The sequence below is a fragment of the Podarcis vaucheri genome (assembly GCF_965113315.1).
Source record: "Podarcis vaucheri genome assembly, chromosome: 16".
Lineage (NCBI taxonomy): Eukaryota > Metazoa > Chordata > Lepidosauria > Squamata > Lacertidae > Podarcis > Podarcis vaucheri.
The window spans coordinates 28994438-29019054 of record NC_138754.1 but is presented as its reverse complement, the minus strand read 5'-3'; the positions used below and the strand labels follow the sequence as shown (position 1 = coordinate 29019054).

Below are 24617 nucleotides of genomic sequence, written 5' to 3'. Positions count from 1 at the left end.
AGCAGTTGAGGGGGGAGAGCAGGGAGAAACGGAGCAGGTAAAAGCCAACGCCTGGTTGCCACCGTCAGGGCACTGCAGCCAGGCCAAAAAGCAGTGAAAGTGCCCGTGCCAGAAGCTCCTCGACCTGCTCTAGTGATTGAAGTGTCGCTAGAGCTGCAAAATGGACACCCCCTAAAAATAAAGGCGCTGTTGGACTCAGGCAGCTCCTGCAATTTTATGAGCAAGGAGTTTGCTGCTGAACATCAGATACAGACTATCCCTTTAAGCAACCCCCTGCAGGTGACCACGATCGATGGCAGGGAACTGTTGGGAGGAGGAGTTAGCTTGCAGACCGTCCCAATGATAATGAGGGTGGCAAGGCACACAGAACTGATAGCGTTTAATGTGGCCACCTTGGGAGGCGCTCCCATTATTTTGGGAATGAGCTGGCTAGCCTTACATGATCCGCTGGTGGGCTGGCATCAAAGAGTGGTTTCCTTCGGTTCAGCACATTGCTTAGAACACCGCAGGGGGGAAAAGGGGTCAGCAGGGGCCCAAGCCACCCTGGCAGGGACTGAAGTAATGGGGAAGGGGAAGGTGCCACCACAGTATGCTGATCTCAGCGACGTGTTCAGCAAGAAGGAAGCTGACCAACTACCCCCGCATAGGCCCTTTGATTGCCAGATCAATTTACTCCCTGGAGCACAGCTTCCTGTAGGCAAGTTGTATGCCATGTCAGACAGGGAGATGCAGGAGTTGCGAGCGTTCATTGACAAGAACCTGAAGAGAGGCTTCATCAGAGAGTCCAAGGCAGCGGGGGGTAGCCCAGTGTTTTTTGTGGATAAAAAAAACACGGACAAGCCGAGACTGGTATGTGACTTTAGGCGGTTAAATGCAGTGACAGAGCAGGCGGCTTTTCCTATGCCCAGGATTGATGATATTTTGACCAGGGTGCGGAAAGGAAAGATTTTTACAAAGCTGGACCTAAGGGGGGCGTACAACCTGATACGTATAAGGAAAGGGGATGAATGGAAGACCACCATGTTCACCCCTTTGGGGGCATTTGAATACCTCGTTATGCCTTTTGGATTACAAACAGGCTCCGCGTGTTTTCAAGCCTTCATGAACCACGTACTGGGGCCTTTGCTCTACAAGAATTGCGTGGCCTTCTTAGATGACGTGTTGGTGTATTCGGAGAATGAGGAGCAACATGTGAGAGACGTCAGAGAAGTGTTGAGCAGGCTGCAAGCCAACAGGCTGTGGGTGAAACTGGAGAAGTGTCAGTTTCATACCAAGGAGGTGGAATTCCTGGGGTACCGCTTGTCAGACAAGGGGTTGGCCATGGACCCCGGCAAGGTTCAAGCGGTGCTGGAATGGAAAACACCCAAGACCAAGAAGGATGTGCAGAGGTTCCTAGGGTTTGGAAACTTTTATCGTAAGTTCATCCGAAACTTCGCCCACCTGACGGCGCCCATCACGGACTGTCTCAGCAGTAAAAAGAAGTTTGTTTGGACGGGGGAGGCGGAGCGAGCGTTTGAGGAACTGAAAAGGGCCTTCGCCTCTGATGAACAACTTCTACATGTGGATTTACAAAAAAAGCTGAGGGTCGAAACAGACGCTTCTGACAGAGCCATAGGGGCGGTGCTTCTTCTGCAGCCGGGGAAGGAGGGGTCAGAGTGGCGACCGTGTGCCTTCTTTTCGCGAAAGCTGAACAAATCTGAGAGGAACTACACGGTGTACGACCGGGAACTTCTTGCGATTCATGAGGCCTTCCGGAGATGGAGGCACCTGCTAATTGGTGCACAACAGAAGGTGCAAGTGTGCACGGACCATAAGAATCTAGAGTATTGGAGAACTGCGCGAGTGCTCAACCAACGGCAGTTGAGATGGGCCCAGGAGTTCTCCAAATTTAACTTTGAGATTTGTTACGTACCAGGCCCAGAGAACGTTAGGGCGGACGCTCTCTCACGCAAACCTGAATATTTGGAGGGAGAGGGTGCACCCGAAGAGACCCATGTCATTCCCGAGGACCGCTGGGTGTGTGGGGCGGCATTGGTGGGGCAAAGGGAACTGGTAGAGGGAACGGTGCAGGATGAATACGCCCAGGACAAACTCAGGGGTCTCAGGAGGGAGGGAGACAAACCCGGGGGTTTTGAGGAGAGAAACGGGGCGTTGTACTACAAGGGAGCGTTATACATACCTGAAGGGGAATTGAGGGAAAAGGTACTCAAGCAACTGCACGATAGCCCCACAGCAGGGCATTTTGGGCAACACAAAACCATGTGGCTGGTTACCAGGGAATTCTGGTGGCCCAAGGTCAGGGAAGATGTGCGGGAGTATGTGAGAGGGTGTGACCAATGCCAACGAGCCAAGGGGGAGAGGCGGGCACCGGCAGGTTTATTAGAACCACTACCCACGCCGGAAAGGCCATGGGAGGCAGTGGCAATAGATTTCATGACTGATCTGCCCAGGTCCAAAGGGAAAACAGCCATCATGGTTGTGGTAGACCTGTTAACCAAGATGGCCCACTTTATAGCCTGCTCACATGCGGTCACAGCGGAAGAAACCGCTAAATTGTTTGTGGAAAATGTGTTTAGGCTGCATGGCGCCCCCTTGAGGGTGGTTTCTGACCGAGGGAAACAATTTACTTCCAGGTTCTGGAGGAAGCTCATGAGCTTATTGCATGTAGAGGTGAATTTCTCAACTGCCCGTCATCCAGAAACCAACGGGCAGGCGGAAAGAGCTAATGGTGTCCTCCAGCAATATTTGAGGTGTTATGTGAATGACAGAGAGAATGATTGGGTGGAGAAGCTGGCGTTGGCAGAATTTGCCTACAACAATGCAGAGAACGTGTCCACGGGGATGAGCCCCTTTTTGGCTAATCACGGGTGTCATCCCCGAGCCTTCCCAGGGGGGGAAGGGGAGAACTGGAGCGTTCCAGCCGCAGAACAGTTCGTTGAAGAAATGGAAGCGATCCATCGCCAGCTCCAACTTAATTTAAACAGGGCGAAGGAGGAATATAAGAGGCAGGCAGACAAAACCAGAAGGGAAGGGGAAAGCATTAGGGTGGGGGACCAGGTGTGGCTGTCCACCCAAGGGTTACCATTCAAAGGAGGTTGTAAGAAGTTAAGACCCAAAAGGTTGGGCCCATTTGAAGTCACGCAACAGGTCAACCCAGTGGCTTTCAGACTCCGGTTACCGAACCACATGAAGTTGCACCCAGTGTTCCACAGGTCGTTGCTGTCACCGTATAAAGGGGACAGAGAGGGGAGGGTCAATAGGGGACCAGCTATGGAGGAAAGAGAACACAGCTACCATGTAGCGGAGATTCTCGATTCCAGGTGGAAGGGAGAGCAAGTAGAGTATTTGGTAATGTGGGAAGGGGAGCCGGAGTCGGAAAACACCTGGGTCAGGGCAGAGGATGTAGATGACGAGGTTTTGATTGAAACTTTTCATCAGAGATTCCCTCGTAAACCCCAGCCAGTGGCGAGGTTCCGGAGGGAATACTTCGCCACCACCGACGAAGAAGAAGAGTTGGAGGGGTTCTCTGATTCCGAGGTGGAGGAGGATTCAGCGAGTCGGAACGAAGACCGATGGAGGGAAATGTTCGAGACGTCTGAAGATGAAGAGGATTCTTTTCGGGGTTTCAGCTCCTCACCGCCCAGAGGAGAGAGTAGGGGCGGGGGAGAAGGGGGCCCTGGAGGGGAGGTGGATGTCAGGGAACTGACATCAGAGGAAAGGGAGTTGGTAGGGCTCCCAGAGACTGGGAGAGAGTCAGCAGCCAAAGCAGGGACAAGGAGGGGGAGCGAGGGGTCTCTGGAGGAGGATCTCAGTAATGCTGAGAGAGACGCAGCAGCCCAGGCAGGAAACAGCAGGGGAGAGAAAGGGGTGAGAGACACATCCAGCGAAAATAGCGGGGAGGTGTCAGAAGCAACTGCAGGGAGACCCATGCTTCGCCGGAAGCTGCCACGTCGTGAGTCCAGGAGACGCGTTTCCGTTAAGGAACTTCTTTGCTGGAAGCGCTTCCGCAGGCAGCCACTGTCAGACTCTACTAGTGACTAGAGCAGACATGTCTGAGGAGCTCTGTCACACACAGAGGTTTGTGGGGCCGCACAAACTCTGAAGGGGCACAATTTTAAGCACAAGCAGCTAATCATCCCCTGACACTCATTTAAACGGTGGTCTCAGAGACTGGACTGAAGAGGACAAGGAGTGGGAGGGGTGTCTCCCCTCCCTCCCTTCTCCTGTAGCTTCCAGAGAGAAGGAAGGCAGTCCTGATTTACAGCAGGGCTTGGAGGAAGATAACAGCTCAGAGATAGGCAGACAGCAGAGTTAGGAGAAGGGGGAGGGGAGAGAGAGCAGCTAGCTGACACGTCACTGGACAGCATAACCGACCCCCCTTCTCCCAAAACGTGGCCTTCATTAAGGGTGCAAGAACAAAAAGCACAGAGACAATTGTCCATGGACAGACGCCGTAGGAACAGGTGTTGCTGCTGGAGGGGAGAGGCGGAGGAGCTCAGTGCAAACAACTCCATTATGGAGGAATGTCTGGAATTCTTTGCCCTTACCGCGATGACTGAATAAATCACATGTATAATAATAATAATAATAATAATAATAATAATAATAATAATAATAATTTATTATTTATGCCCTGCCTCTATATTTATAATTTATTATTATTATCACATGTATAATAATAATAATAATAATAATAATAATAATAATAATAATAATTTATTTATACCCCGCCTCTGGGTGGCTTCCAACAGAATATTAAAATACAGTAGTCTATTAAACATTAAAAGCTTCCCTAGACAGGGCTACCTTCAGATGTCTTCTAAAAGTCAGATAGTTGTTTTTCTCTTTGACATCTGGTGGGAGGGTGTTCCACAGGGCAGGTGCCACTACCAAGAAGGCCCTCTGAAGGTTCCCTGTAACTTGGCTTCTCGCAGAGAGGAAACCGCCGGAAGGCCCTTGGCGTTTGACCTCAGTGTCTGGGCAGAACGATGGGGGTAGAGATGCTCCTTCAGGTATACTGGACCGAGGCCGTTTAGGGCTTTAAAGGTCAGCACCAACACTTTGAATTATGCTCGGAAACGTACTGGGATCCAATGTAAGAACTGGTTTGACAGGCCAGGGGCCTTGTAACTACAGTTTTGACAAGGTCATGCCAAAATCTTTAAAAATGTAGTATAAACACTGACAACTGGGAAAAACTGCCCTGCGAGTGCTCCAGTTGGAGAACAGCCTTTACTAATGGTGTCCTGGGCTTCGAAGACACTCGAACTCAGGAGGCAAGGGAGAAATTTGTTAAGAGGAAGGCACACTTGGCACATCCACACTGTGATCAACTCCCACACAGAAACCAACGTCCCCACTGTGGAAGGACGCGTGGATCCAGAATTGGCCTCCACAGTCACTTACAGACTCATTGTTAAAACTGTGTTTATGGAAGACAATCTTACTCAGCTACGAGTGATTGCCAAAGAAGAGAAGAAGAAGAAGAAGAAGAAGAAGAAGAAGAAGAAGAAGAAGAAGAAGAAGAAGAAGAAGAAGAAGAAGAAGAGGTGAGGTCATTTCTGTAAAAGAATCCATCTGTTTAAATAACTTGATATTCCTGCCAAAAAGAAATAAAGTTCATTTGGACCAAACTCAGCTCTTGCCTAATTCTGGTTTCTTTGCTGGAGAGAGAAAGGAGAAGGAGAGAGAAAGTTTTTGTCTCAGTTCCCCATCAGATGGTACCACAGTGGAACTTCGGAGTACCGGTGCCTTCCCATGCAAAACAGTGATAAACTGCCTCATCTTCAGCCTGGACATTGGAGATGGTTAAATAGCCGGTATCCTCAGAGGGAGAAGCGGTGAACCTATCTGGGACTCCGTCTCCCCTGGTGCTGGGACCATACCATAGAAAACGAGGAGGCTGCCCAGGTTTCTGTTGACACCAGCCAAAGGTCTGCCAGCTCCCCTTATTCTTAGAGCAGGAGAGGGTCACAGTCTGACCCAGGGACACAGACTGGGATCCCAGCTGGGTCAATGCTGGCTGTGAAATAACACCTTTGTAAAAAAAAGAAGAGAAAAAGAAATGTATGATTCTCAATCCTCTCTGTTCTCACATATCCCCTGAACTTTAAGGCACTATGATAAATAAACATTAAAGATATGCTCCCCCCCCCCATTTAGGCCAACTTAAGTCTACTTCTTTTTGTGTTTACCTAAACAGTAACTGAGAAGAACCAGGAAAAACAGAGTCCAGGCCATGGTGAGCTCTCTAAAGCAAGGCGACTTTCTGAAGGTTAACAGGCAACTGTTGGTGGTCCTGAGTCATTCCTTTGTTAAAACTTCTCAGAGCTGGTGAAGGATCTCTTGATGCAAATCCAGGTGGTGCTCATTGGCTCTGTTAGAAAGCCTTTGTCTGGAATAAATGATGCAGTAAGCAAAATACAATGGAACTGATTTGGATAAAGGTGATGTTTGCTTTTTAAAATGAGGAGGTTCTTGTCTTGTGAACTTGAGGCGACACTAGGTCAATTTACCACAAGGAAGCATGTGATTCATGCTGGGACTGTAGTTCAACGGATGAGGGGTGATGTGTGGATGCTGAAGGTGCCATCCCTGCATCTCAAATTAAATTTTAAAAAATTAAGCAGCACATGGTGACAAAGATTTGCCTGCAGATCTGAGACTGTGCAGTCAGAATAACGATACTGGATTAAAATTTCATTAAACCTTGGTTCTGATGTTCGTGATGAGGTTAGGTGGTGTGTCCAGCAAATGTTGCCCTATATATTCTAGTGCATTCCCCGATCAATTTCCTTCTGGCAAAGTCGAATGTTGAGGAGGAGCTGGCTTCCTGCACAACACCTTGAAATCAACCATGAATTGTGCAGCCTCAATTTGCTGGCACATGACTGAATCTCAGCTGAAAATAATGGCAAGCTGGAATTGCCTTGAATGGAGAAATAGTTGGAGCTGCTATAAGGCAGATTCCCATTAAGAAAGGGCTTTCAACACCAAGGCAGACACAACTGGCTGTCTTAGTCTCAACAGAATAAAAAAAATTATATGGCACAACCGCAGCCAGATTATTGCTTCCCCACAAAGGAAGACTGGATAAGTCAATTATGTGAATTTATAGAATTAGCTAAACTAACGGCAGCCATAAGAAATCAGTCTAATCAAAGGAAGGAATGGCAATGTTTTGAGGAATATATGAAAAAACACTTTCTAAAGAAAACATATTGATAAATATAGAATAAGTATGCAAAGAGGAACTAATTCAAGGTAAAATACTAATAGATATTAAATGATCAATATAAGGACACAATGTAAATAAGAGTATGCAGTAAAGGATGTTGAGTTGTGGTGGATGGAAGCCACACGGATGCAAATTATAGCTCTTTATTAGTCTAAATGAATTCGGGTTTGGTAAAATATGGTTTATGAATTGTAACTATGTTTTTCATTTTCTTTCTGTTTGTGAATAATAAAATTAATAATCATATGCAAACCTATTTAAGCACTCCTTGTTGAAAGAAGCCAACCCACCACCCTCCTTTCTCAGATTCAGGGACTCACAACAAAGGCGGGAATTAAGAAATAAAATCAGCTCCCAAACTCTGAAGCTTTGTCCAGGTTGCAATGGAAACTTCTCTCCATTGCAAACTGTGATTACGGGGGGGGGGGGGAGTGACTCATCAGCACTGCTCCTCATGCAAATATCCTAAGAGAGTTGTCAGGCATAAGAAAAAACATTCTGATGCTTCACTTCACCCCAACAGTTCGGTTTTTGTAACAATTTTCCGTTTTGTAATATAATTCACTATTATTTTAAAAAACAGGTAGGTGACCCAACATTGTCCCCCGGAGGTTAAAGCCAGAACAGCAGACACCACAAAACACCTGCATCACATTTCAAAGCAAAATGTAGTGGTACCTCTGGTTGCGAACGGGATCCGTTCTGGAGCTCCGGTCAGATTCCGAGGAACTCACAACTGGAGGTGCCACTTCTGCGCATGTGCACAGTGCGAAACCCGGAAAAATACTTCCGGGTTTCCGCGTTTGCATCCTGAAGGATACGCAACCAGAGGTGTGCGTATCCAGAGGTACCACTGTATTGAAATCACAATCTAGTCAATCTTATGCATTCACATTCCCCTTGCTTTCCCTACCAGGGAGGAAGGGTGCGTTCAACGTTGGTTGTGGGAAGCAGTACTTGAAAACAACATTCACTAGAGTTCCTGCTTTGTATTGTTGCGGAAGGATCATAGTTGGTTGATAGTGAACACACACACATATAATGGACATGTCTGTTAAATGTGTGAGTCTGTTTATTCATATAGATAGTTCATACTCATTTTTATACAGTTATGCACAGGGTCGCGTGTATCTGTTTAGATGCTAATTACTTTTGCAAACCTGGAATATATATTTTGTATAATGTTATACATATAATAAAGTATATAATGTATTTTAGCAAAATTGGGGGGGGGTGTCATTTCATGTTGAGATGAAAGAGTGAAATGGCCATTAGGAAACCATCTCTGCAGATAAACTCAACATAGAGATTGATTGATTGATTGATAGATTTAAACAAACTTTTCAGGTTTATACATTTCACTGATTTTACAATCATTTTTACATTTCAAAACTTAAATTTATTTTTAATATCTTCTGCATATCCTCATTAACTTAATTTGCTCATTTATTCATCTTCTTTAAATAGATAGTCTTATGAAACTGCAGGTTATTACAGTAATCCTGACAGTGTTTTTATCTGTCTACAATTTATCTGTAAACATTCAATAAACCATTTCCATTCCTTTATTTCAATTCTTTTATTTATTCCATTCTTTTATGGAATCTTCTATTAAGATTATACTGGCAAGAATGAATCTTTCTGTGGAACGTCTTCCCATCAGATGGCAAGGAGATAAATAACTATCTGACTTTTAAAAGACATCTGAAGGCAGCCCTGTTTAGGGAGGTTTTTAATGTTTGATGTTTTATTGTGCTTTTAATTTTGTTGGGAGCTGGCCAGAGTGGCTGGGGTAACCCAGCTCCTCTCCCTCCCTCCCTGCCAGCCAGGGAGGAGGGAGGCTCCAACTGTGTTGCTTGGCTGCACTGCTCACCCAATAAGGAGTCTAGGAACGACTGGGGGGTGGAACTTGCATGCCTTGTGCCAATCAAATCGGCCGCGTTGCCTGGGGACTCGCCTTTGCTCAGCGCTTCCCAGCGGAGAGGTGACGGTGCTTTTCCTTGCTGCATCCCCTTTGCCGGGTTGCTGCGCTGTGGGAACCACCGCTTGAGGCTTCATTTGGCTGCTAGCTGGGCTTTCTGCCTTTGGCTCGGAGGGGCTCAGAAGTTGAACATACCTGTGCTCTGAAAATCCCTTATTTTGGCTGCTGATCCCTTATTTTCAAATCTGTAAGTTGACATCTATGACAGTGGTACCTTGGGTTACATATGCTTCAGGTTACATACGCTTCAGGTTACAGACTCTGCTAACCCAGAAATAGTACCTCAGGTTAAGAACTTTGCTTCAGGATGAGAACAGATATCACGCAGCGGAGGCACGGCGGCAGCAGGAGGCCCCATTAGCTAAAGTGGTGCTTCAGGTTAAGAACGGTTTCAGGTTAAGAACGGACCTCCGGAACGAATTAAGTACTTAACCCGAGGTACCACTGTACAGTGGACACTCTGGATACGAATTTTATTCGTCCTGGGGCGTCCGTGTACACCCCAAAAATTTCATAAGAAGAGGCGCCACTTCTGCACATGCACATGGTGTGATAGAGTGTTTCTGCACATGCGCGTGGTGCGCAGAGCGCTTCTGCGCATGCACACGCAGCTAAACCCGAAAGTATACACTTCCGGGTTTGCCGCATTCGCCACCCGAAAGTGTTACATTACCCAAAGGTAACATAACCCAAGGGTCCACAGCACTGAACATACATTGTGTGAGGGTGCACAGCCTCTCTATGAAAGCAGAATTTCATCAAATATGTGAAAACTGGTGCAACCTCTCCCCGTTCAGTATTCCATTATTGCATCCATCAAAACTTGTTTACACTGCTGAATTTATCTAAATGCTGCCAGTATTTTCAGCTGTACACAATTATTCCCCATATATTCAATAAATGTTTTCCAATCTTCTTTAAATGTATGCTCTTCTTGTTCTCTTATTCTGTATGTTAAGTCTGTGAGTTTTGCAGATGAAATTGCCTAGGGTCTTAAGGATGGGTGCTTAATAATTTTTCTGCCTATTATAGTAATTGTAATGTGCTGTGTTAGGCGCTGCACGGTTAATTGTATTTTCATTGCTTGTTTCATTTCTTACATATTGCCTTTTATTGCATTACAATGTGAATTTCCTAAGAAATAACAGAAACAATTAGAATACATTTAAAGGGCATGTTGACTCTAACAGGAAGCTGGATGGGACCTGACACTTTCCTTTCTTATATCTCCCCAGAGCTGATGAATGGTCCTTTAATGGACATCCCATGTTCATTGGCTCTGTTAGAACTTTGTCTCTCTTCGGAGAATACAAAATGCAATACCAAAATGAGATGCAATATAATACTTTAGCAGAAAGGAGATTTAAAAATAGTATTAGTGATGGTGCTTGTCTGGTAGAAGATGGCCTTAAGGAAGAAGCAGGATAATTCTTCCTTATCAAGGCTGATGGGGATATCTCAAGGGAAGAGGGATAAAGGGGAATGAAAGTTTAATGGCAAAGAATGTGACTTGCATGTGGAAGGTCCAGTTCCTTGCACCAGAGATAAATAGATCAAGCCGCAGATGGTGGGAAAGATCTTGAGATTCTGGAGTTAGAAGAAGAATACTGGACTGGGTTACTGCTTTTTGAACATTCATTGTGACTTGTTTGCAAGGAAATTAAAAAACGACAACCCAGCTATTTGTTTATTAACAGGGTTGCCATGTTTCAAAATGTGAAAATCCGGACACAAAAGTTGATGAACGTTTTTTGGCAAAGTTGTTGAGCTTTGACCTAGCCATCAAGGAGAATTAAGAACTGAGGGCTGCAGTTTATTGCTGACCTGTGTCAGATGTTTACGGTGAGGCCATTTCTCTAAATGCATTCCAGTGTCCAAAATAATCTGATATCATACTACATTCTTGTCAAAAACAGTCTGAGCTCATTCAGGCCCAACTCTGCTTTTGAGGAACTCAGGTTTCGTTGTGGCAGGGCAGAAGAGAAAAGGTTTTTGTCTTAGTTCCTCATCAGATTATATCACTGTGATACATCCAGCTACCAGTGCTCTCGCTGGCACCACAGTAATAAACGGCCTCATCTTCAGCCTGGATGTTGGAGATGGTTAAAGAGCCAGTGTTCCCGGATTGAGAGCCAGTGAACCGATCTGGGATCCCTTCTCCCCTGGTGCTGGAGCCATACCACACAAAGCGAGGAGCCTGTCCAGGTTTCTGTTGATACCAGCCAAAGCTGAGCCAGCTACCACTACTTCTAGAGCAGGAGAGTTTCGCAGTTTGGCCCAGGGACACAGACTCCGAGGCTGGCTGAGTTACAGACTGTGAAATAACACCTTTGCAAAAAGAAAAGAAAAGCATGACTCTCCATCCTCTGTGTTCTCAAATATCGCTAGAGCTTTAGGTTTCCATAATAAATAAAAACTACAAGTAATTTTGGTTTTATCTCTCCGGTCTACATGAGGTTACCTGTTTGCATCCTTACCTGAACAGTAATTGAGAAAGGCCAGGAAAAACAGAGTCCAGGCCATGGTGAGGGGCTTTCTCAAACACAAAAGCAACTGGCTGGGACCTCAGCCTTTGCTTTCTTAAGTCCTCTAGGGTTGGGGAATGTCCCCCTTTATGCAAATGCACCCAGATTTGCATAAATGATTTTTTTTTAAAAAATAGAATGGGTCTTGTCTTGTACACAGCGAACGTTTCCCACCACGGAAACATGCCTCGCAAAGGATGCAACAGCCTTGTGCCCTGCGATCCCAGCCTCGCCTTTGAGAGGCTGGGCTCATTCACATGCCTCGTGTCTCCCCCCCCCCCCAAGGGGCTATGTACATTTTAGAATTATTTTATGTGTTGTAAGCTGCCCAGAGTGGCTGGGGAAACCCAGCCAGATGGCCTGGACATACCGTATTTTTTGCTCTATAAGACTCACTTTTTCCCTCCTAAAAAGTAAAGGGAAATGTGTGTGCGTCTTATGGAGTGAATGCAGGTACAGCTATCCCAGAAGCCAGAACAGCAAGAGGGATTGCTGCTTTCACAGCACAGCAATCCCTCTTGCTGTTCTGGCTTCTGAGATTCAGATTATTTTTTTCTTGTTCTCCTCCTCCAAAAACTAGGTGCGTCTTGTGGTCTGGTGCGTCTTATAGAGCGAAAAATACGGTAAATAACTAAATCATCCTCATCCTCATTATCATTATCATCATCATTTCGCCCCTGTAGATACATACAGTGGTACTTCGGGTTACATACGCTTCAGGTTACAGACTCAGCTAACCCAGAAATATTACCTCAGGTTAAGAACTTTGCTTCGGGATAAGAACAGAAATCGGGCTCCAGCAGTGCGGCGGCAGCAGGAGGCCCTATTAGCTAAAGTGGTGCTTCAGGTTAAGAACAGTTTCAGGTTAAGTACTGACCTCCGGAACGAATTAAGTACTTAACCCGAGGTACCACTGTACTATATATTGTCTAATGATAATGTATATGATATGTGAGAATTGCTCCTTTTTAAAACAGAAGGGGGAGCAGGTGCTCACCCCCTGCTGAGACCCCCCCCCCATTTGCAACAGCTGCCCTCCACACCTGACTCTGGGTGGGGTGGAAAGATTAAAGGGGGGAAATTGTTGGTTAGATGTGAATGTTTTTTGGACGAGGGAAAGTTGAGGTTTTATTTATTTTTGTTTATTCATTAATGGGGCTGATGATTGCTTTGTTTATTATTTGAGCGTGTTTTTTAATAGATGTTATATGAAATATCACTGTGTTGTTAAAACCAGGAATGGGGGGGCAGTTAAACGACTCCCCCCAAATCCCAAGTCCCCACCACAGCCTCGAACTAAGGCCAGGTCAATGACACAAGCGCCATACATAGACAACAGCAAAGAGGCTCAGAAAAGCAGTCTATAAAATGATAGCAATTAGCGGAGACCATGTATGGAACTCTGACATTCCCATATGGAATCAAATAATCGCCCAAATTCAACAGTTTGGCGGATTTCCTTGGTTCCAAAGGCTGATGACTCCTCTGGAAGAGGGGAATCCAGGGCTCCCCCTGCCTCCAGAATCCCTTAAGCATAAGGTCACGTACTCCTTGCCCCTCCATAAGGTGTGAACTGAGGCTCACAACAGGAGGAGATCAAGGGCAGCACATACACCAGACAGAAATCCATCCAGATGGAGGATTGAATCCGGATACTTTCAGAGGAGGAGCTCAGGAAAGCCTTGCCGCTAGGGAGATGTGTAAATACTTTTATTGTTCTTTGGGGAAGAGGTTAGTTAAAAGGTGCTGGGTATGGGGAGCTATTGACAGGGGTGGTCTGTGATGGGCTCATGTTTCTACACGCCAAACACTCCTACTTTGTGACATATTTGTGATGTTTCGATGATGCTGTTGGATAATGTATTATGGGAAATGGGGAGGGGTCTTAAAAGTTCACGCAACCCCATGCTCAGGGTTCCTACTCTCTGTGTGTTTGAACCTTCTTGCAAGAAATAAAGATCAGGTCTGCTGACTGTTATTTGCTTCTTTAACTTGACTGGAGAATCCTTCTTTTGCTGACCAGAGAGACCCATGAGGAGTGGCACCCCGATGAACTGAGTAGCGGAGTAAATTCACACCCCAAAATTTTTCCTTATCAGCATTAATGTATCATATGATTCCCCCTACTTTCCCCCACCCCAAGGTGTTGTGTACTGTGTATCTTTTTACTGTTTCTTGGAGATCTTCAGATGACAAGTGAGTAATCAATGAAATGAAGGAGCAAAATAGGAATAAGAAAAGATCCATCAAGATTTTTGGGGAAATTCCTTTTCTAATGAGGGTACAGATTGCTGGTGCAGTTGGTGGGTGGGTGGTCCTGCCATTGAAATGTGTCAGAGCCCAGATGGCCTCACTGAGCCTTACAAATCTAGATATCAAAAGATATTCTGGCACAGATGAATGATGTTCCAGGGATCTAGTCCGTTCTGCAGTCTGGGGAGGAAGAGAACAGGTTTTTGTCTCAGTTCCCCATTAAGTTGTATCACTGTGAAACATGATACTACCGGTGTGCTCCCAGTCAACACAGAAATAAACTGCCTCATCTTCAGCCTGGATGTTGGAGATGGTTAAATAGCCAGTGTTCCCAGAGGAAGAGCCCGTGAACCGGTCCGGGATCCCTTCTCCCCTCTTGTCGGCACCATAGAGCACAAAACGAGGAGCGTCTCTGGGCTTCTGTTGATACCAGTAAAAGCTGTCCAAGCTCCCACTACTTTTGGAGCAGGGGAGTTTAGTCGTCTGGCCCAGAGACACAGACTGGGAGTCTGGCTGAATGACTGCTGGCTGTGAATGGACACCTTTACAGAAACAGACAGAAAAAGACAGAGAAACTTTCCTCTTCATCATTTGTCCCCTCCGGCATCACAACAGACTGTGTGGACTCATGGCTGGTTGGTTGGCTGGCTGGGTGTGTAAGTCCTACCATATTATTTATTTGTTTTAAAATATTTAAACCCCACTATTCAGGAAAAAACATATCACAGCAGTCTGCAACAATCAGATGTAAATCATACAGTAAAAACATAAACATTTAATATCAGAGATCAGCTAACTATTAGAGAAGGATATTTTCCTAATTGTCAGCGTAAGATGGCAGTCACAGAGAAGTGAGTGCAAAGCCCTTTGGCTTGAGACTTTGAAAGATCTTAAGGCACAGAGAAAATGAGCTCTTCATTCTTCACTCCGGATTGGAAGATCAAAGGTTTTTGTCGCAGTTCCCCATCAGATTGGACCACCGCCAAACATGTTGCTGTCATACTCCCAGGCACCACAGTAATAAACTACCTCATCTTCAGCCTGGAAGTTGGAGATGGTTAAATAACCAGTGGTCCCAGAGGAAGAACCAGTGAACCGATCCAGGATCCCATCTCTCCAGGTGCTGGTACCAGCAAGCACAAAGCGAGGAACCTGCCCAGGTATCTGTTGATTCCAGTGAAACCTGCTCCAGCTACCACCACTATTTTGAGAGCAGGAGAGTTTCACAGTTTCATCTGGGGACACAGGCTGAGAGACTGGCTGAGTCAAGGCTGGCTGTGAAGTGACACCTTGCAAAAAAGGAAAATCAAATACTTTGATCCTCTGTGCTCCCCAATACTGCAGGAGCAATATGTTTCTTTGATAACCATCTTAGATTCCTCTTCTTCTTCTTGTCTCTTGCACTTACCTAAGATTATCTCTTTGCCTCCTTACCTGAACAGTAACTGAGAAGAGCCAGGAAAAGCAGAGCTGGGGCCATGGTGGACTCTCCAAAGGAGGGAGGTTTTCTGAGTCAAACAGGGAACTGGCTGAGACTTCATCCTCCCCTTGCTTAAATCCCCCAGAGCTGAGGATTCATGCAAATCCATTCCTGTGCCTTCATTGGCTTTGCTACTGGGAATGCAAATGTGCAATAATAAAGATCAAAACAAATTTGCATTAAGGAGCTGTTAAAAAAATACCCTGAAAGAGCCAACCTTTCATGGGGAATATGTGTGAGGCATAGTCCCCAAATGCCAAGACCATCATCAAAACCCTTAAGCTTCTCACTTTGTCACGCAGTCTCAAATTCCCATCTTTGTTGCCATATGCTAACTGGGAATGCCTTCACTGGAAATGGGGGAAGAGAGTTAAGAACGGAGGGCTGCAATTTATTGGTGAGCTGTGCCAGATATTTACGGTGACGCCATTTCTCTCAATGCATTCCTGTGTCTAAATAATCTGATATCACTCTACATTCCTGTCAAAAACAGTCTGAGCAGATTCAGCCCAACCAACTCTGCTCTTGAGGAACTCAGGTTTCGTTGTGGCAGGGCAGAAGAGAAAAGGTTCTTGTCTCCCCATCAGATTGTATCACTGTGGAACTTCCTACTAGTACTTGTGCGCTCCCTGGCAGCACAGTGATAAACTGCCTCATCTTCAGCCTGGATGTTGGAGATGATTAAAGAGCCAGTGTTCCCAGAGACTGAACCAATGAACCGATCTGGGATCCCTTCTCCCCTGTGTCTGATGTGATACAGCACAAAGCGAGGAGCCTGTCCAGGTTTCTGTTGATACCACTGAAAGTTGTCCCAGTTACCACCACTACTTCTAGAGCAGAAGAGTTTCACAGTTTGGCCCAGGGACACAGACGGGGAGCCTGTCTGAGTCACTGTTGGCTGTGAATTGGCACCTTTTGAAAAAAGAAAAGAAAAGCATGACTCTCCATCCTCTGTCTTCTCAAATTTCACTGGAGCTTTAAGTTTCCATAATAAATAAAACCTACAAGTAATTTTGGTTTTATATCTCAGGTCTACATGAGGTTACCTGCTTGCATCCTTACCTGAACAGTAATTGAGAAAGGCCAGGAAAAACAGAGTCCAGGCCATGGTGAGGGGCTTTCTCAAAAGCAACTGGCTGGGACCTCACCTTTTGCTTTCTTAAGTCCTCTGGGGTTGGGGAATGCCCCCGTCATGCAAATGCACCCAGATTTGCATAAATGATATTTTTTTAAAAAAAAAAATGAGAATGGTTCTTGTCTTGTACACAGCGAATGTTTCCCACAGTGGAAACATGCCTTGCAAAGCCACTCAGGGAGGAAACATGAGAAGCCTGGGATTATTCTAGGGGAAGAGATAGTTGCTGACTGAGGCTGCCATCTTCTCCTCCACCTCCATCACCTCCTTGTCACCACTGCTGGGAGTTGGAGAAGTTGAGGTGGAGGAAGAGGGGAGAGTTTTGCATTGGGTCCAAGGGAGGGAGCCTGGCAAACAAGCCTGCCAGTTGCAGCAGCAGCCATAGCGGGAATAAGAGAAGGAGGAAAAGGGAGCAAGGCAATAGGGATGATGATGCCACTGAGATTACTGTGTGAGTCTGTGTCTCTCCAGCCTGGCAGGCCCCAGCCGCCCATCCAGCCGGCTATGCTGAGTAAAAACAAGAAGGAAAAAGGGAGCTAGGTCAGGCCAGAAGAGAAGGTGGGTGGCTGGAGGAGACCCCAGGCAGGAGCAGACCCTGGAGTGGGGGCGGGGAAGGGTTTACCTTGTGGGGTGCAGGCAAGCCTGTGTGGGGCTGGAGTTGGAGGGGTTTGGGGGTGGCAAGAATCCTGTAGGGGCCAAGGGTGAGTGCTGGAGAAATTGGGCATCAGGGGATTGTCTGTATGTTGGAGGGTATGTTCAGGTTGAGGTTTCACTCACCATTTAATGCCAAACACTTTTTAAAAAGTGGTTGCTATATATAGTGGATTGTCTGAACCCAGGGGAAGAATCCCTTTCAGGGGCTAATTCCTAGCCATTGCTGGTCTGATTTCCAGATAATACACATAAGCTTTTAAATAATAATAGCTTTATTACACATTATTATGAACCTGTGTAAAACATCCTTTGTTGAGACCATCAGATATTGGTAGGTAAAGGAAAAGGACCCCAAGACAGTTAAGTCCCATCAAAGTAGACTCTGGGGTGCAGCGCTCATCTCGCTTTCAGGCCGAGAGAGCCGGCATTTGTCCATAGACATCTTTTCAGGTCATGTGGCCAGCAGAACTAAACCGCTTCAGCGCAACCGAACACTGTGACAGAAACCAGAGCGCATGGAAACACCATTTACCTTCCCGCCACAGTGGCACTTATTTATCTACTTGCACTGGCATGCTTTTGAACTGCTAGGTTGGCACGAGCTGGGACAGAGCAACAGGAGCTCACTCCGTCGCGGGGATTCGAACTGCCGACCTTCTGAGTGGCAAGCCCAAGAGGCTCAGTGGTTTAGACCACAGTGCCACCTGCTGGTAGGTGGGGTGTAATGGTTTTTACCGGGGGGGGGGGAGAGAAAACCACCACTGACTTCAGTCTGCACTGTGAATACATAGAGCCATAACAAAAAGAAAGGCAACAGAATTTATTTTCATAAGGGAGACTGGGAGGAGGCAGCAGTGGTCACATCTCTGTTGGGGGCCGGATCATAAGGAAACACAGTGAAGACATAGAGACACTGCCAGATTTATGTATAACCTAAACAAGCTATAGCTTATGACCCTCTGTCTTTTTTTAAAATTCTTTTTATTAAGTTCTTTTTTAAGAAAAAAACATACAAAGTGAAGGAACAAAAACATACAAACGAACAGCGAAAAAGAAAAGAAAAGAAAAAGTGTTGTGTATTGAGTCAAAGGATTTTATAACTGAATTATTATTGTCTGTATTTGCATTAGGGTAAAGTAACTGCCTTTTGGTTCCAGAGGGTACAGCTACTATTGGTTCATTTAAGCTGCTGTATTTGGATCCTCTGTCTTATTGGTTTCCTCCAAAAGGCAGGACTGTGATTGCCTGATATTGTTCCCTCCAAAATGTATCCTTTCTAGCTAGTTCCCTGTCCCTATAAATGTAGCTTTCCCCTCCTCAGACCTCAGTCTTGTTTGCTTTAATAAAGAAGTGTTACTAGAGAACTGTCTCCAGCATATTATGTCAAGAAAGCTGAAATCACAAACGCCACGTTACAACAAATCCCAGCAGCAGGTATAAAACCAGAAGGCCTGACCTGTGCTCAGGCCATTGGCCTGCGCTCAGGCCATTGGCCTGCGCTCAGGCCGCCCAATTTCTCTCTCTCTTTTCCCTCTTGATTTGGATTTTCTTCTTCTCCCCCCCCCCACCTATTGTGTTTTTTTTTTTTAATTCCTTTACCACTCTTTTCTTCTTTCACTCTCTTCCAGATTGTGCAAAGTTTCCTCTTTCCTTCCAGCTCCTTTTGTCTCATGCTTTTACACTTGTCAGTCCAAAAGGAGGAGGAGGATTTCTATATGGTAAATGCTTCAAAGTAGGGACTTCATCTGTGGTATGTCCCAAATGGGACCTGCAACCAAATGTTGCAGTGTGTACTGCTGCTTCTGTTTAGAGTTCCAGCCAGCTCTTCCCTCCAAGTGCATTAATCACAAACACACACACACAGCGGGTTGCCCCATTCCATAATGATAATTTTATTCTTTATGCCCCACGCAACGGACTGGGTTGCCCCAGGCACGCTGGGCGGCATCCAACATGTATAGAAACATAATAAAACACTAGACGTTTTAAACAAAACCCTTCACTGTACAGGATTGCCTTCAGACGGCTCGGGAGTCGGAGAACTCCATACCCCCCAACATTTCTCCAATGAACATAGGGACACCCTAAGAAAAAAGATGAACAGTAATCCTTCAAGTGGGTTGATTGGTTCGGCTAGACGTTAGTTAATGGGTTAATTGGTGAGCTATGAGGTGAAGGGGAGGGACAGATGCCTTGTCAATCAAAGAATGCCTTGTTAACCAACCAGAGGCAGCCTTGTCAATCCCAGCAGCCTTTGCAACCAATCAGAGGCAGCTTTGTCAATCCCAGCAGCAGGTATAAAACCAGCAGGCCATTGGCCTGCGCTCAGGCCACCCAATTTCTCTCTCTCTTTTCCCTCTTGATTTGGATTTTTTTCTTCTCCCCCCCCCACCTATTGTGTTTTTTTTTGTTTGTTTGTTTAGTTCCTTTACCACTCTTTTCTTCTTTCACTCTCTTCCAGATTGTGCAAAGTTTCCTCTTTCCTTCCAGCTCCTTTTGTCTCATGCTTTTACACTTGTCAGTCCAAAAGGAGGAGGAGGATTTCTATATGGTAAATGCTTCAAAGTAGGGACTTCATCTGTGGTATGTCCCAAATGGGACCTGCAACCAAATGTTGCAGTGTGTACTGCTGCTTCTGTTTAGAGTTCCAGCCAGCTCTTCCCTCCAAGTGCATTAATCACAAACACACACACACAGCGGGTCGCCCCATTCCATAATGATAATTTTATTCTTTATGCCCCACGCAACGGACTGGGTTGCCCCAGGCACGCTGGGCGGCATCCAACATGTATAGAAACATAATAAAACACTAGACGTTTTAAACATAACCCTTCACTGTACAGGATTGCCTTCAGACGGCTCGGGAGTCGGAGAACTCCATACCCCCCAACATTTCTCCAATGAACATAGGGACACCCTAAGAAAAAAAGATGAACAGTAATCCTTCAAGTGGGTTGATTGGTTCGGCTAGACGTTAGTTAATGGGTTAATTGGTGAGCTATGAGGTGAAGGGGAGGGACAGATGCCTTGTCAATCAAAGAATGCCTTGTTAACCAACCAGAGGCAGCCTTGTCAATCCCAGCAGCCTTTGCAACCAATCAGAGGCAGCTTTGTCAATCCCAGCAGCAGGTATAAAACCAGCAGGCCATTGGCCTGCGCTCAGGCCACCCAATTTCTCTCTCTCTTTTCCTTCTTGATTTGGATTTTTTTCTTCTCCCCCCCCACCTATTGTGTTTTGTTTTTTTTGTTTAGTTCCTTTACCACTCTTTTCTTCTTTCACTCTCTTCCAGATTGTGCAAAGTTTCCTCTTTCCTTCCAGCTCCTTTTGTCTCATGCTTTTACACTTGTCAGTCCAAAAGGAGGAGGAGGATTTCTATATGGTAAATGCTTCAAAGTAGGGACTTCATCTGTGGTATGTCCCAAATGGGACCTGCAACCAAATGTTGCAGTGTGTACTGCTGCTTCTGTTTAGAGTTCCAGCCAGCTCTTCCCTCCAAGTGCATTAATCACAAACACACACACACAGCGGGTCGCCCCATTCCATAATGATAATTTTATTCTTTATGCCCCACGCAACGGACTGGGTTGCCCCAGGCACGCTGGGCGGCATCCAACATGTATAGAAACATAATAAAACACTAGACGTTTTAAACAAAACCCTTCACTGTACAGGATTGCCTTCAGACGGCTCGGGAGTCGGAGAACTCCATACCCCCCAACATTTCTCCAATGAACATAGGGACACCCTAAGAAAAAAAGATGAACAGTAATCCTTCAAGTGGGTTGATTGGTTCGGCTAGACGTTAGTTAATGGGTTAATTGGTGAGCTATGAGGTGAAGGGGAGGGACAGATGCCTTGTCAATCAAAGAATGCCTTGTTAACCAACCAGAGGCAGCCTTGTCAATCCCAGCAGCCTTTGCAACCAATCAGAGGCAGCTTTGTCAATCCCAGCAGCAGGTATAAAACCAGCAGGCCATTGGCCTGCGCTCAGGCCACCCAATTTCTCTCTCTCTTTTCCCTCTTGATTTGGATTTTTTTCTTCTCCCCCCCCCCACCTATTGTGTTTTTTTTTTGTTTGTTTGTTTAGTTCCTTTACCACTCTTTTCTTCTTTCACTCTCTTCCAGATTGTGCAAAGTTTCCTCTTTCCTTCCAGCTCCTTTTGTCTCATGCTTTTACACTTGTCAGTCCAAAAGGAGGAGGAGGATTTCTATATGGTAAATGCTTCAAAGTAGGGACTTCATCTGTGGTATGTCCCAAATGGGACCTGCAACCAAATGTTGCAGTGTGTACTGCTGCTTCTGTTTAGAGTTCCAGCCAGCTCTTCCCTCCAAGTGCATTAATCACAAACACACACACACAGCGGGTCGCCCCATTCCATAATGATAATTTTATTCTTTATGCCCCACGCAACGGACTGGGTTGCCCCAGGCACGCTGGGCGGCATCCAACATGTATAGAAACATAATAAAACACTAGACGTTTTAAACATAACCCTTCACTGTACAGGATTGCCTTCAGACGGCTCGGGAGTCGGAGAACTCCATACCCCCCAACATTTCTCCAATGAACATAGGGACACCCTAAGAAAAAAAGATGAACAGTAATCCTTCAAGTGGGTTGATTGGTTCGGCTAGACGTTAGTTAATGGGTTAATTGGTGAGCTATGAGGTGAAGGGGAGGGACAGATGCCTTGTCAATCAAAGAATGCCTTGTTAACCAACCAGAGGCAGGCTTGTCAATCCCAGCAGCCTTTGCAACCAATCAGAGGCAGCTTTGTCAATCCCAGCAGCAGGTATAAAACCAGCAGGCCATTGGCCTGCGCTCAGGCCACCCAATTTCTCTCTCTCTTTTCCCTCTTGATTTGGATTTTTTTCTTCTCCCCCCCCCCCACCTATTGTGGTTTTTTTTTTTTTTTTGTTTAGTTCCTTTACCACTCTTTTCTTCTTTCACTCTCTTCCAGATTGTGCAAAGTTTCCTCTTTCCTTCCAGCTCCTTTTGTCTCATGCTTTTACACTTGTCAGTCCAAAAGGAGGAGGAGGATTTCTATATGGTAAATGCTTCAAAGTAGGGACTTCATCTGTGGTATGTCCCAAATGGGACCTGCAACCAATTGTTGCAGTGTGTACTGCTGCTTCTGTTTAGAGTTCCAGCCAGCTCTTCCCTCCAAGTGCATTAATCACAAACACACACACACAGCGGGTCGCCCCATTCCATAATGATAATTTTATTCTTTATGCCCCACGCAACGGACTGGGTTGCCCCAGGCACGCTGGGCGGCATCCAACATGTATAGAAACATAATAAAACACTAGACGTTTTAAACAAAACCCTTCACTGTACAGGATTGCCTTCAGACGGCTCGGGAGTCGGAGAACTCCATACCCCCCAACATTTCTCCAATGAACATAGGGACACCCTAAGAAAAAAAGATGAACAGTAATCCTTCAAGTGGGTTGATTGGTTCGGCTAGACGTTAGTTAATGGGTTAATTGGTGAGCTATGAGGTGAAGGGGAGGGACAGATGCCTTGTCAATCAAAGAATGCCTTGTTAACCAACCAGAGGCAGCCTTGTCAATCCCAGCAGCCTTTGCAACCAATCAGAGGCAGCTTTGTCAATCCCAGCAGCAGGTATAAAACCAGCAGGCCATTGGCCTGCGCTCAGGCCACCCAATTTCTCTCTCTCTTTTCCCTCTTGATTTGGATTTTTTTCTTCTCCCCCCCCCCACCTATTGTGTTTTTTTTTTGTTTGTTTGTTTAGTTCCTTTACCACTCTTTTCTTCTTTCACTCTCTTCCAGATTGTGCAAAGTTTCCTCTTTCCTTCCAGCTCCTTTTGTCTCATGCTTTTACACTTGTCAGTCCAAAAGGAGGAGGAGGATTTCTATATGGTAAATGCTTCAAAGTAGGGACTTCATCTGTGGTATGTCCCAAATGGGACCTGCAACCAAATGTTGCAGTGTGTACTGCTGCTTCTGTTTAGAGTTCCAGCCAGCTCTTCCCTCCAAGTGCATTAATCACAAACACACACACACAGCGGGTCGCCCCATTCCATAATGATAATTTTATTCTTTATGCCCCACGCAACGGACTGGGTTGCCCCAGGCACGCTGGGCGGCATCCAACATGTATAGAAACATAATAAAACACTAGACGTTTTAAACATAACCCTTCACTGTACAGGATTGCCTTCAGACGGCTCGGGAGTCGGAGAACTCCATACCCCCCAACATTTCTCCAATGAACATAGGGACACCCTAAGAAAAAAAGATGAACAGTAATCTTTCAAGTGGGTTGATTGGTTCGGCTAGACGTTAGTTAATGGGTTAATTGGTGAGCTATGAGGTGAAGGGGAGGGACAGATGCCTTGTCAATCAAAGAATGCCTTGTTAACCAACCAGAGGCAGCCTTGTCAATCCCAGCAGCCTTTGCAACCAATCAGAGGCAGCTTTGTCAATCCCAGCAGCAGGTATAAAACCAGCAGGCCATTGGCCTGCGCTCAGGCCACCCAATTTCTCTCTCTCTTTTCCTTCTTGATTTGGATTTTTTTCTTCTCCCCCCCCCCACCTATTGTGTTTTTTTTTTTTTGTTTAGTTCCTTTACCACTCTTTTCTTCTTTCACTCTCTTCCAGATTGTGCAAAGTTTCCTCTTTCCTTCCAGCTCCTTTTGTCTCATGCTTTTACACTTGTCAGTCCAAAAGGAGGAGGAGGATTTCTATATGGTAAATGCTTCAAAGTAGGGACTTCATCTGTGGTATGTCCCAAATGGGACCTGCAACCAATTGTTGCAGTGTGTACTGCTGCTTCTGTTTAGAGTTCCAGCCAGCTCTTCCCTCCAAGTGCATTAATCACAAACACACACACACAGCGGGTCGCCCCATTCCATAATGATAATTTTATTCTTTATTCCCCACGCAACGGACTGGGTTGCCCCAGGCACGCTGGGCGGCATCCAACATGTATAGAAACATAATAAAACACTAGACGTTTTAAACAAAACCCTTCACTGTACAGGATTGCCTTCAGACGGCTCGGGAGTCGGAGAACTCCATACCCCCCAACATTTCTCCAATGAACATAGGGACACCCTAAGAAAAAAAGATGAACAGTAATCCTTCAAGTGGGTTGATTGGTTCGGCTAGACGTTAGTTAATGGGTTAATTGGTGAGCTATGAGGTGAAGGGGAGGGACAGATGCCTTGTCAATCAAAGAATGCCTTGTTAACCAACCAGAGGCAGGCTTGTCAATCCCAGCAGCCTTTGCAACCAATCAGAGGCAGCTTTGTCAATCCCAGCAGCAGGTATAAAACCAGCAGGCCATTGGCCTGCGCTCAGGCCACCCAATTTCTCTCTCTC

At 45.9% G+C, this 24617-nt stretch overlaps 4 protein-coding genes and 2 long non-coding RNA genes across 16 annotated transcripts in view; 2 read left to right on the top strand and 4 right to left on the bottom strand.

Annotated features, from left to right (window-relative positions):
* Positions 1–18629, top strand: part of LOC309521231 — a 38093-nt gene extending 19464 nt beyond the window's left edge. The window contains exon 2 of the long non-coding RNA XR_014214588.1: positions 18336–18629. This is a non-coding gene — a long non-coding RNA (uncharacterized lncRNA). The remainder of the gene's footprint in view (positions 1–18335) is intronic.
* The window catches only part of LOC309521129 (immunoglobulin lambda-1 light chain-like), a 627875-nt gene that overhangs the window by 33441 nt on the left and 569817 nt on the right, over positions 1–24617 (bottom strand). The gene's annotated exons all lie outside the window — the stretch shown is intronic.
* LOC309521111 (immunoglobulin lambda-1 light chain-like) overlaps positions 1–24617 on the bottom strand; it is a 603006-nt gene that overhangs the window by 44813 nt on the left and 533576 nt on the right. The gene's annotated exons all lie outside the window — the stretch shown is intronic.
* The window catches only part of LOC309521126 (immunoglobulin lambda-1 light chain-like), a 593187-nt gene that overhangs the window by 54570 nt on the left and 514000 nt on the right, over positions 1–24617 (bottom strand). The window lies entirely within an intron of this gene.
* The window catches only part of LOC309521127 (immunoglobulin lambda-1 light chain-like), a 593349-nt gene that overhangs the window by 62572 nt on the left and 506160 nt on the right, over positions 1–24617 (bottom strand). The window contains exons 1-2 of one of the 3 annotated variants that reach the window (XM_082203483.1): positions 6195–6343; positions 5736–6036 (exon numbers count right to left, since the gene is read on the bottom strand). The exons of the other annotated variants lie outside the window; for them this stretch is intronic. Coding sequence (XP_082059609.1) covers positions 5736–6036; positions 6195–6240 — 347 coding nt within the window. The 5' untranslated portion in view covers positions 6241–6343. Of the gene's footprint in view, positions 1–5735; positions 6037–6194; positions 6344–24617 lie in introns of those variants that run through there. 3 annotated transcript variants of the gene reach the window in all.
* LOC309521173 overlaps positions 1–24617 on the top strand; it is a 225924-nt gene that overhangs the window by 53520 nt on the left and 147787 nt on the right. The gene's annotated exons all lie outside the window — the stretch shown is intronic.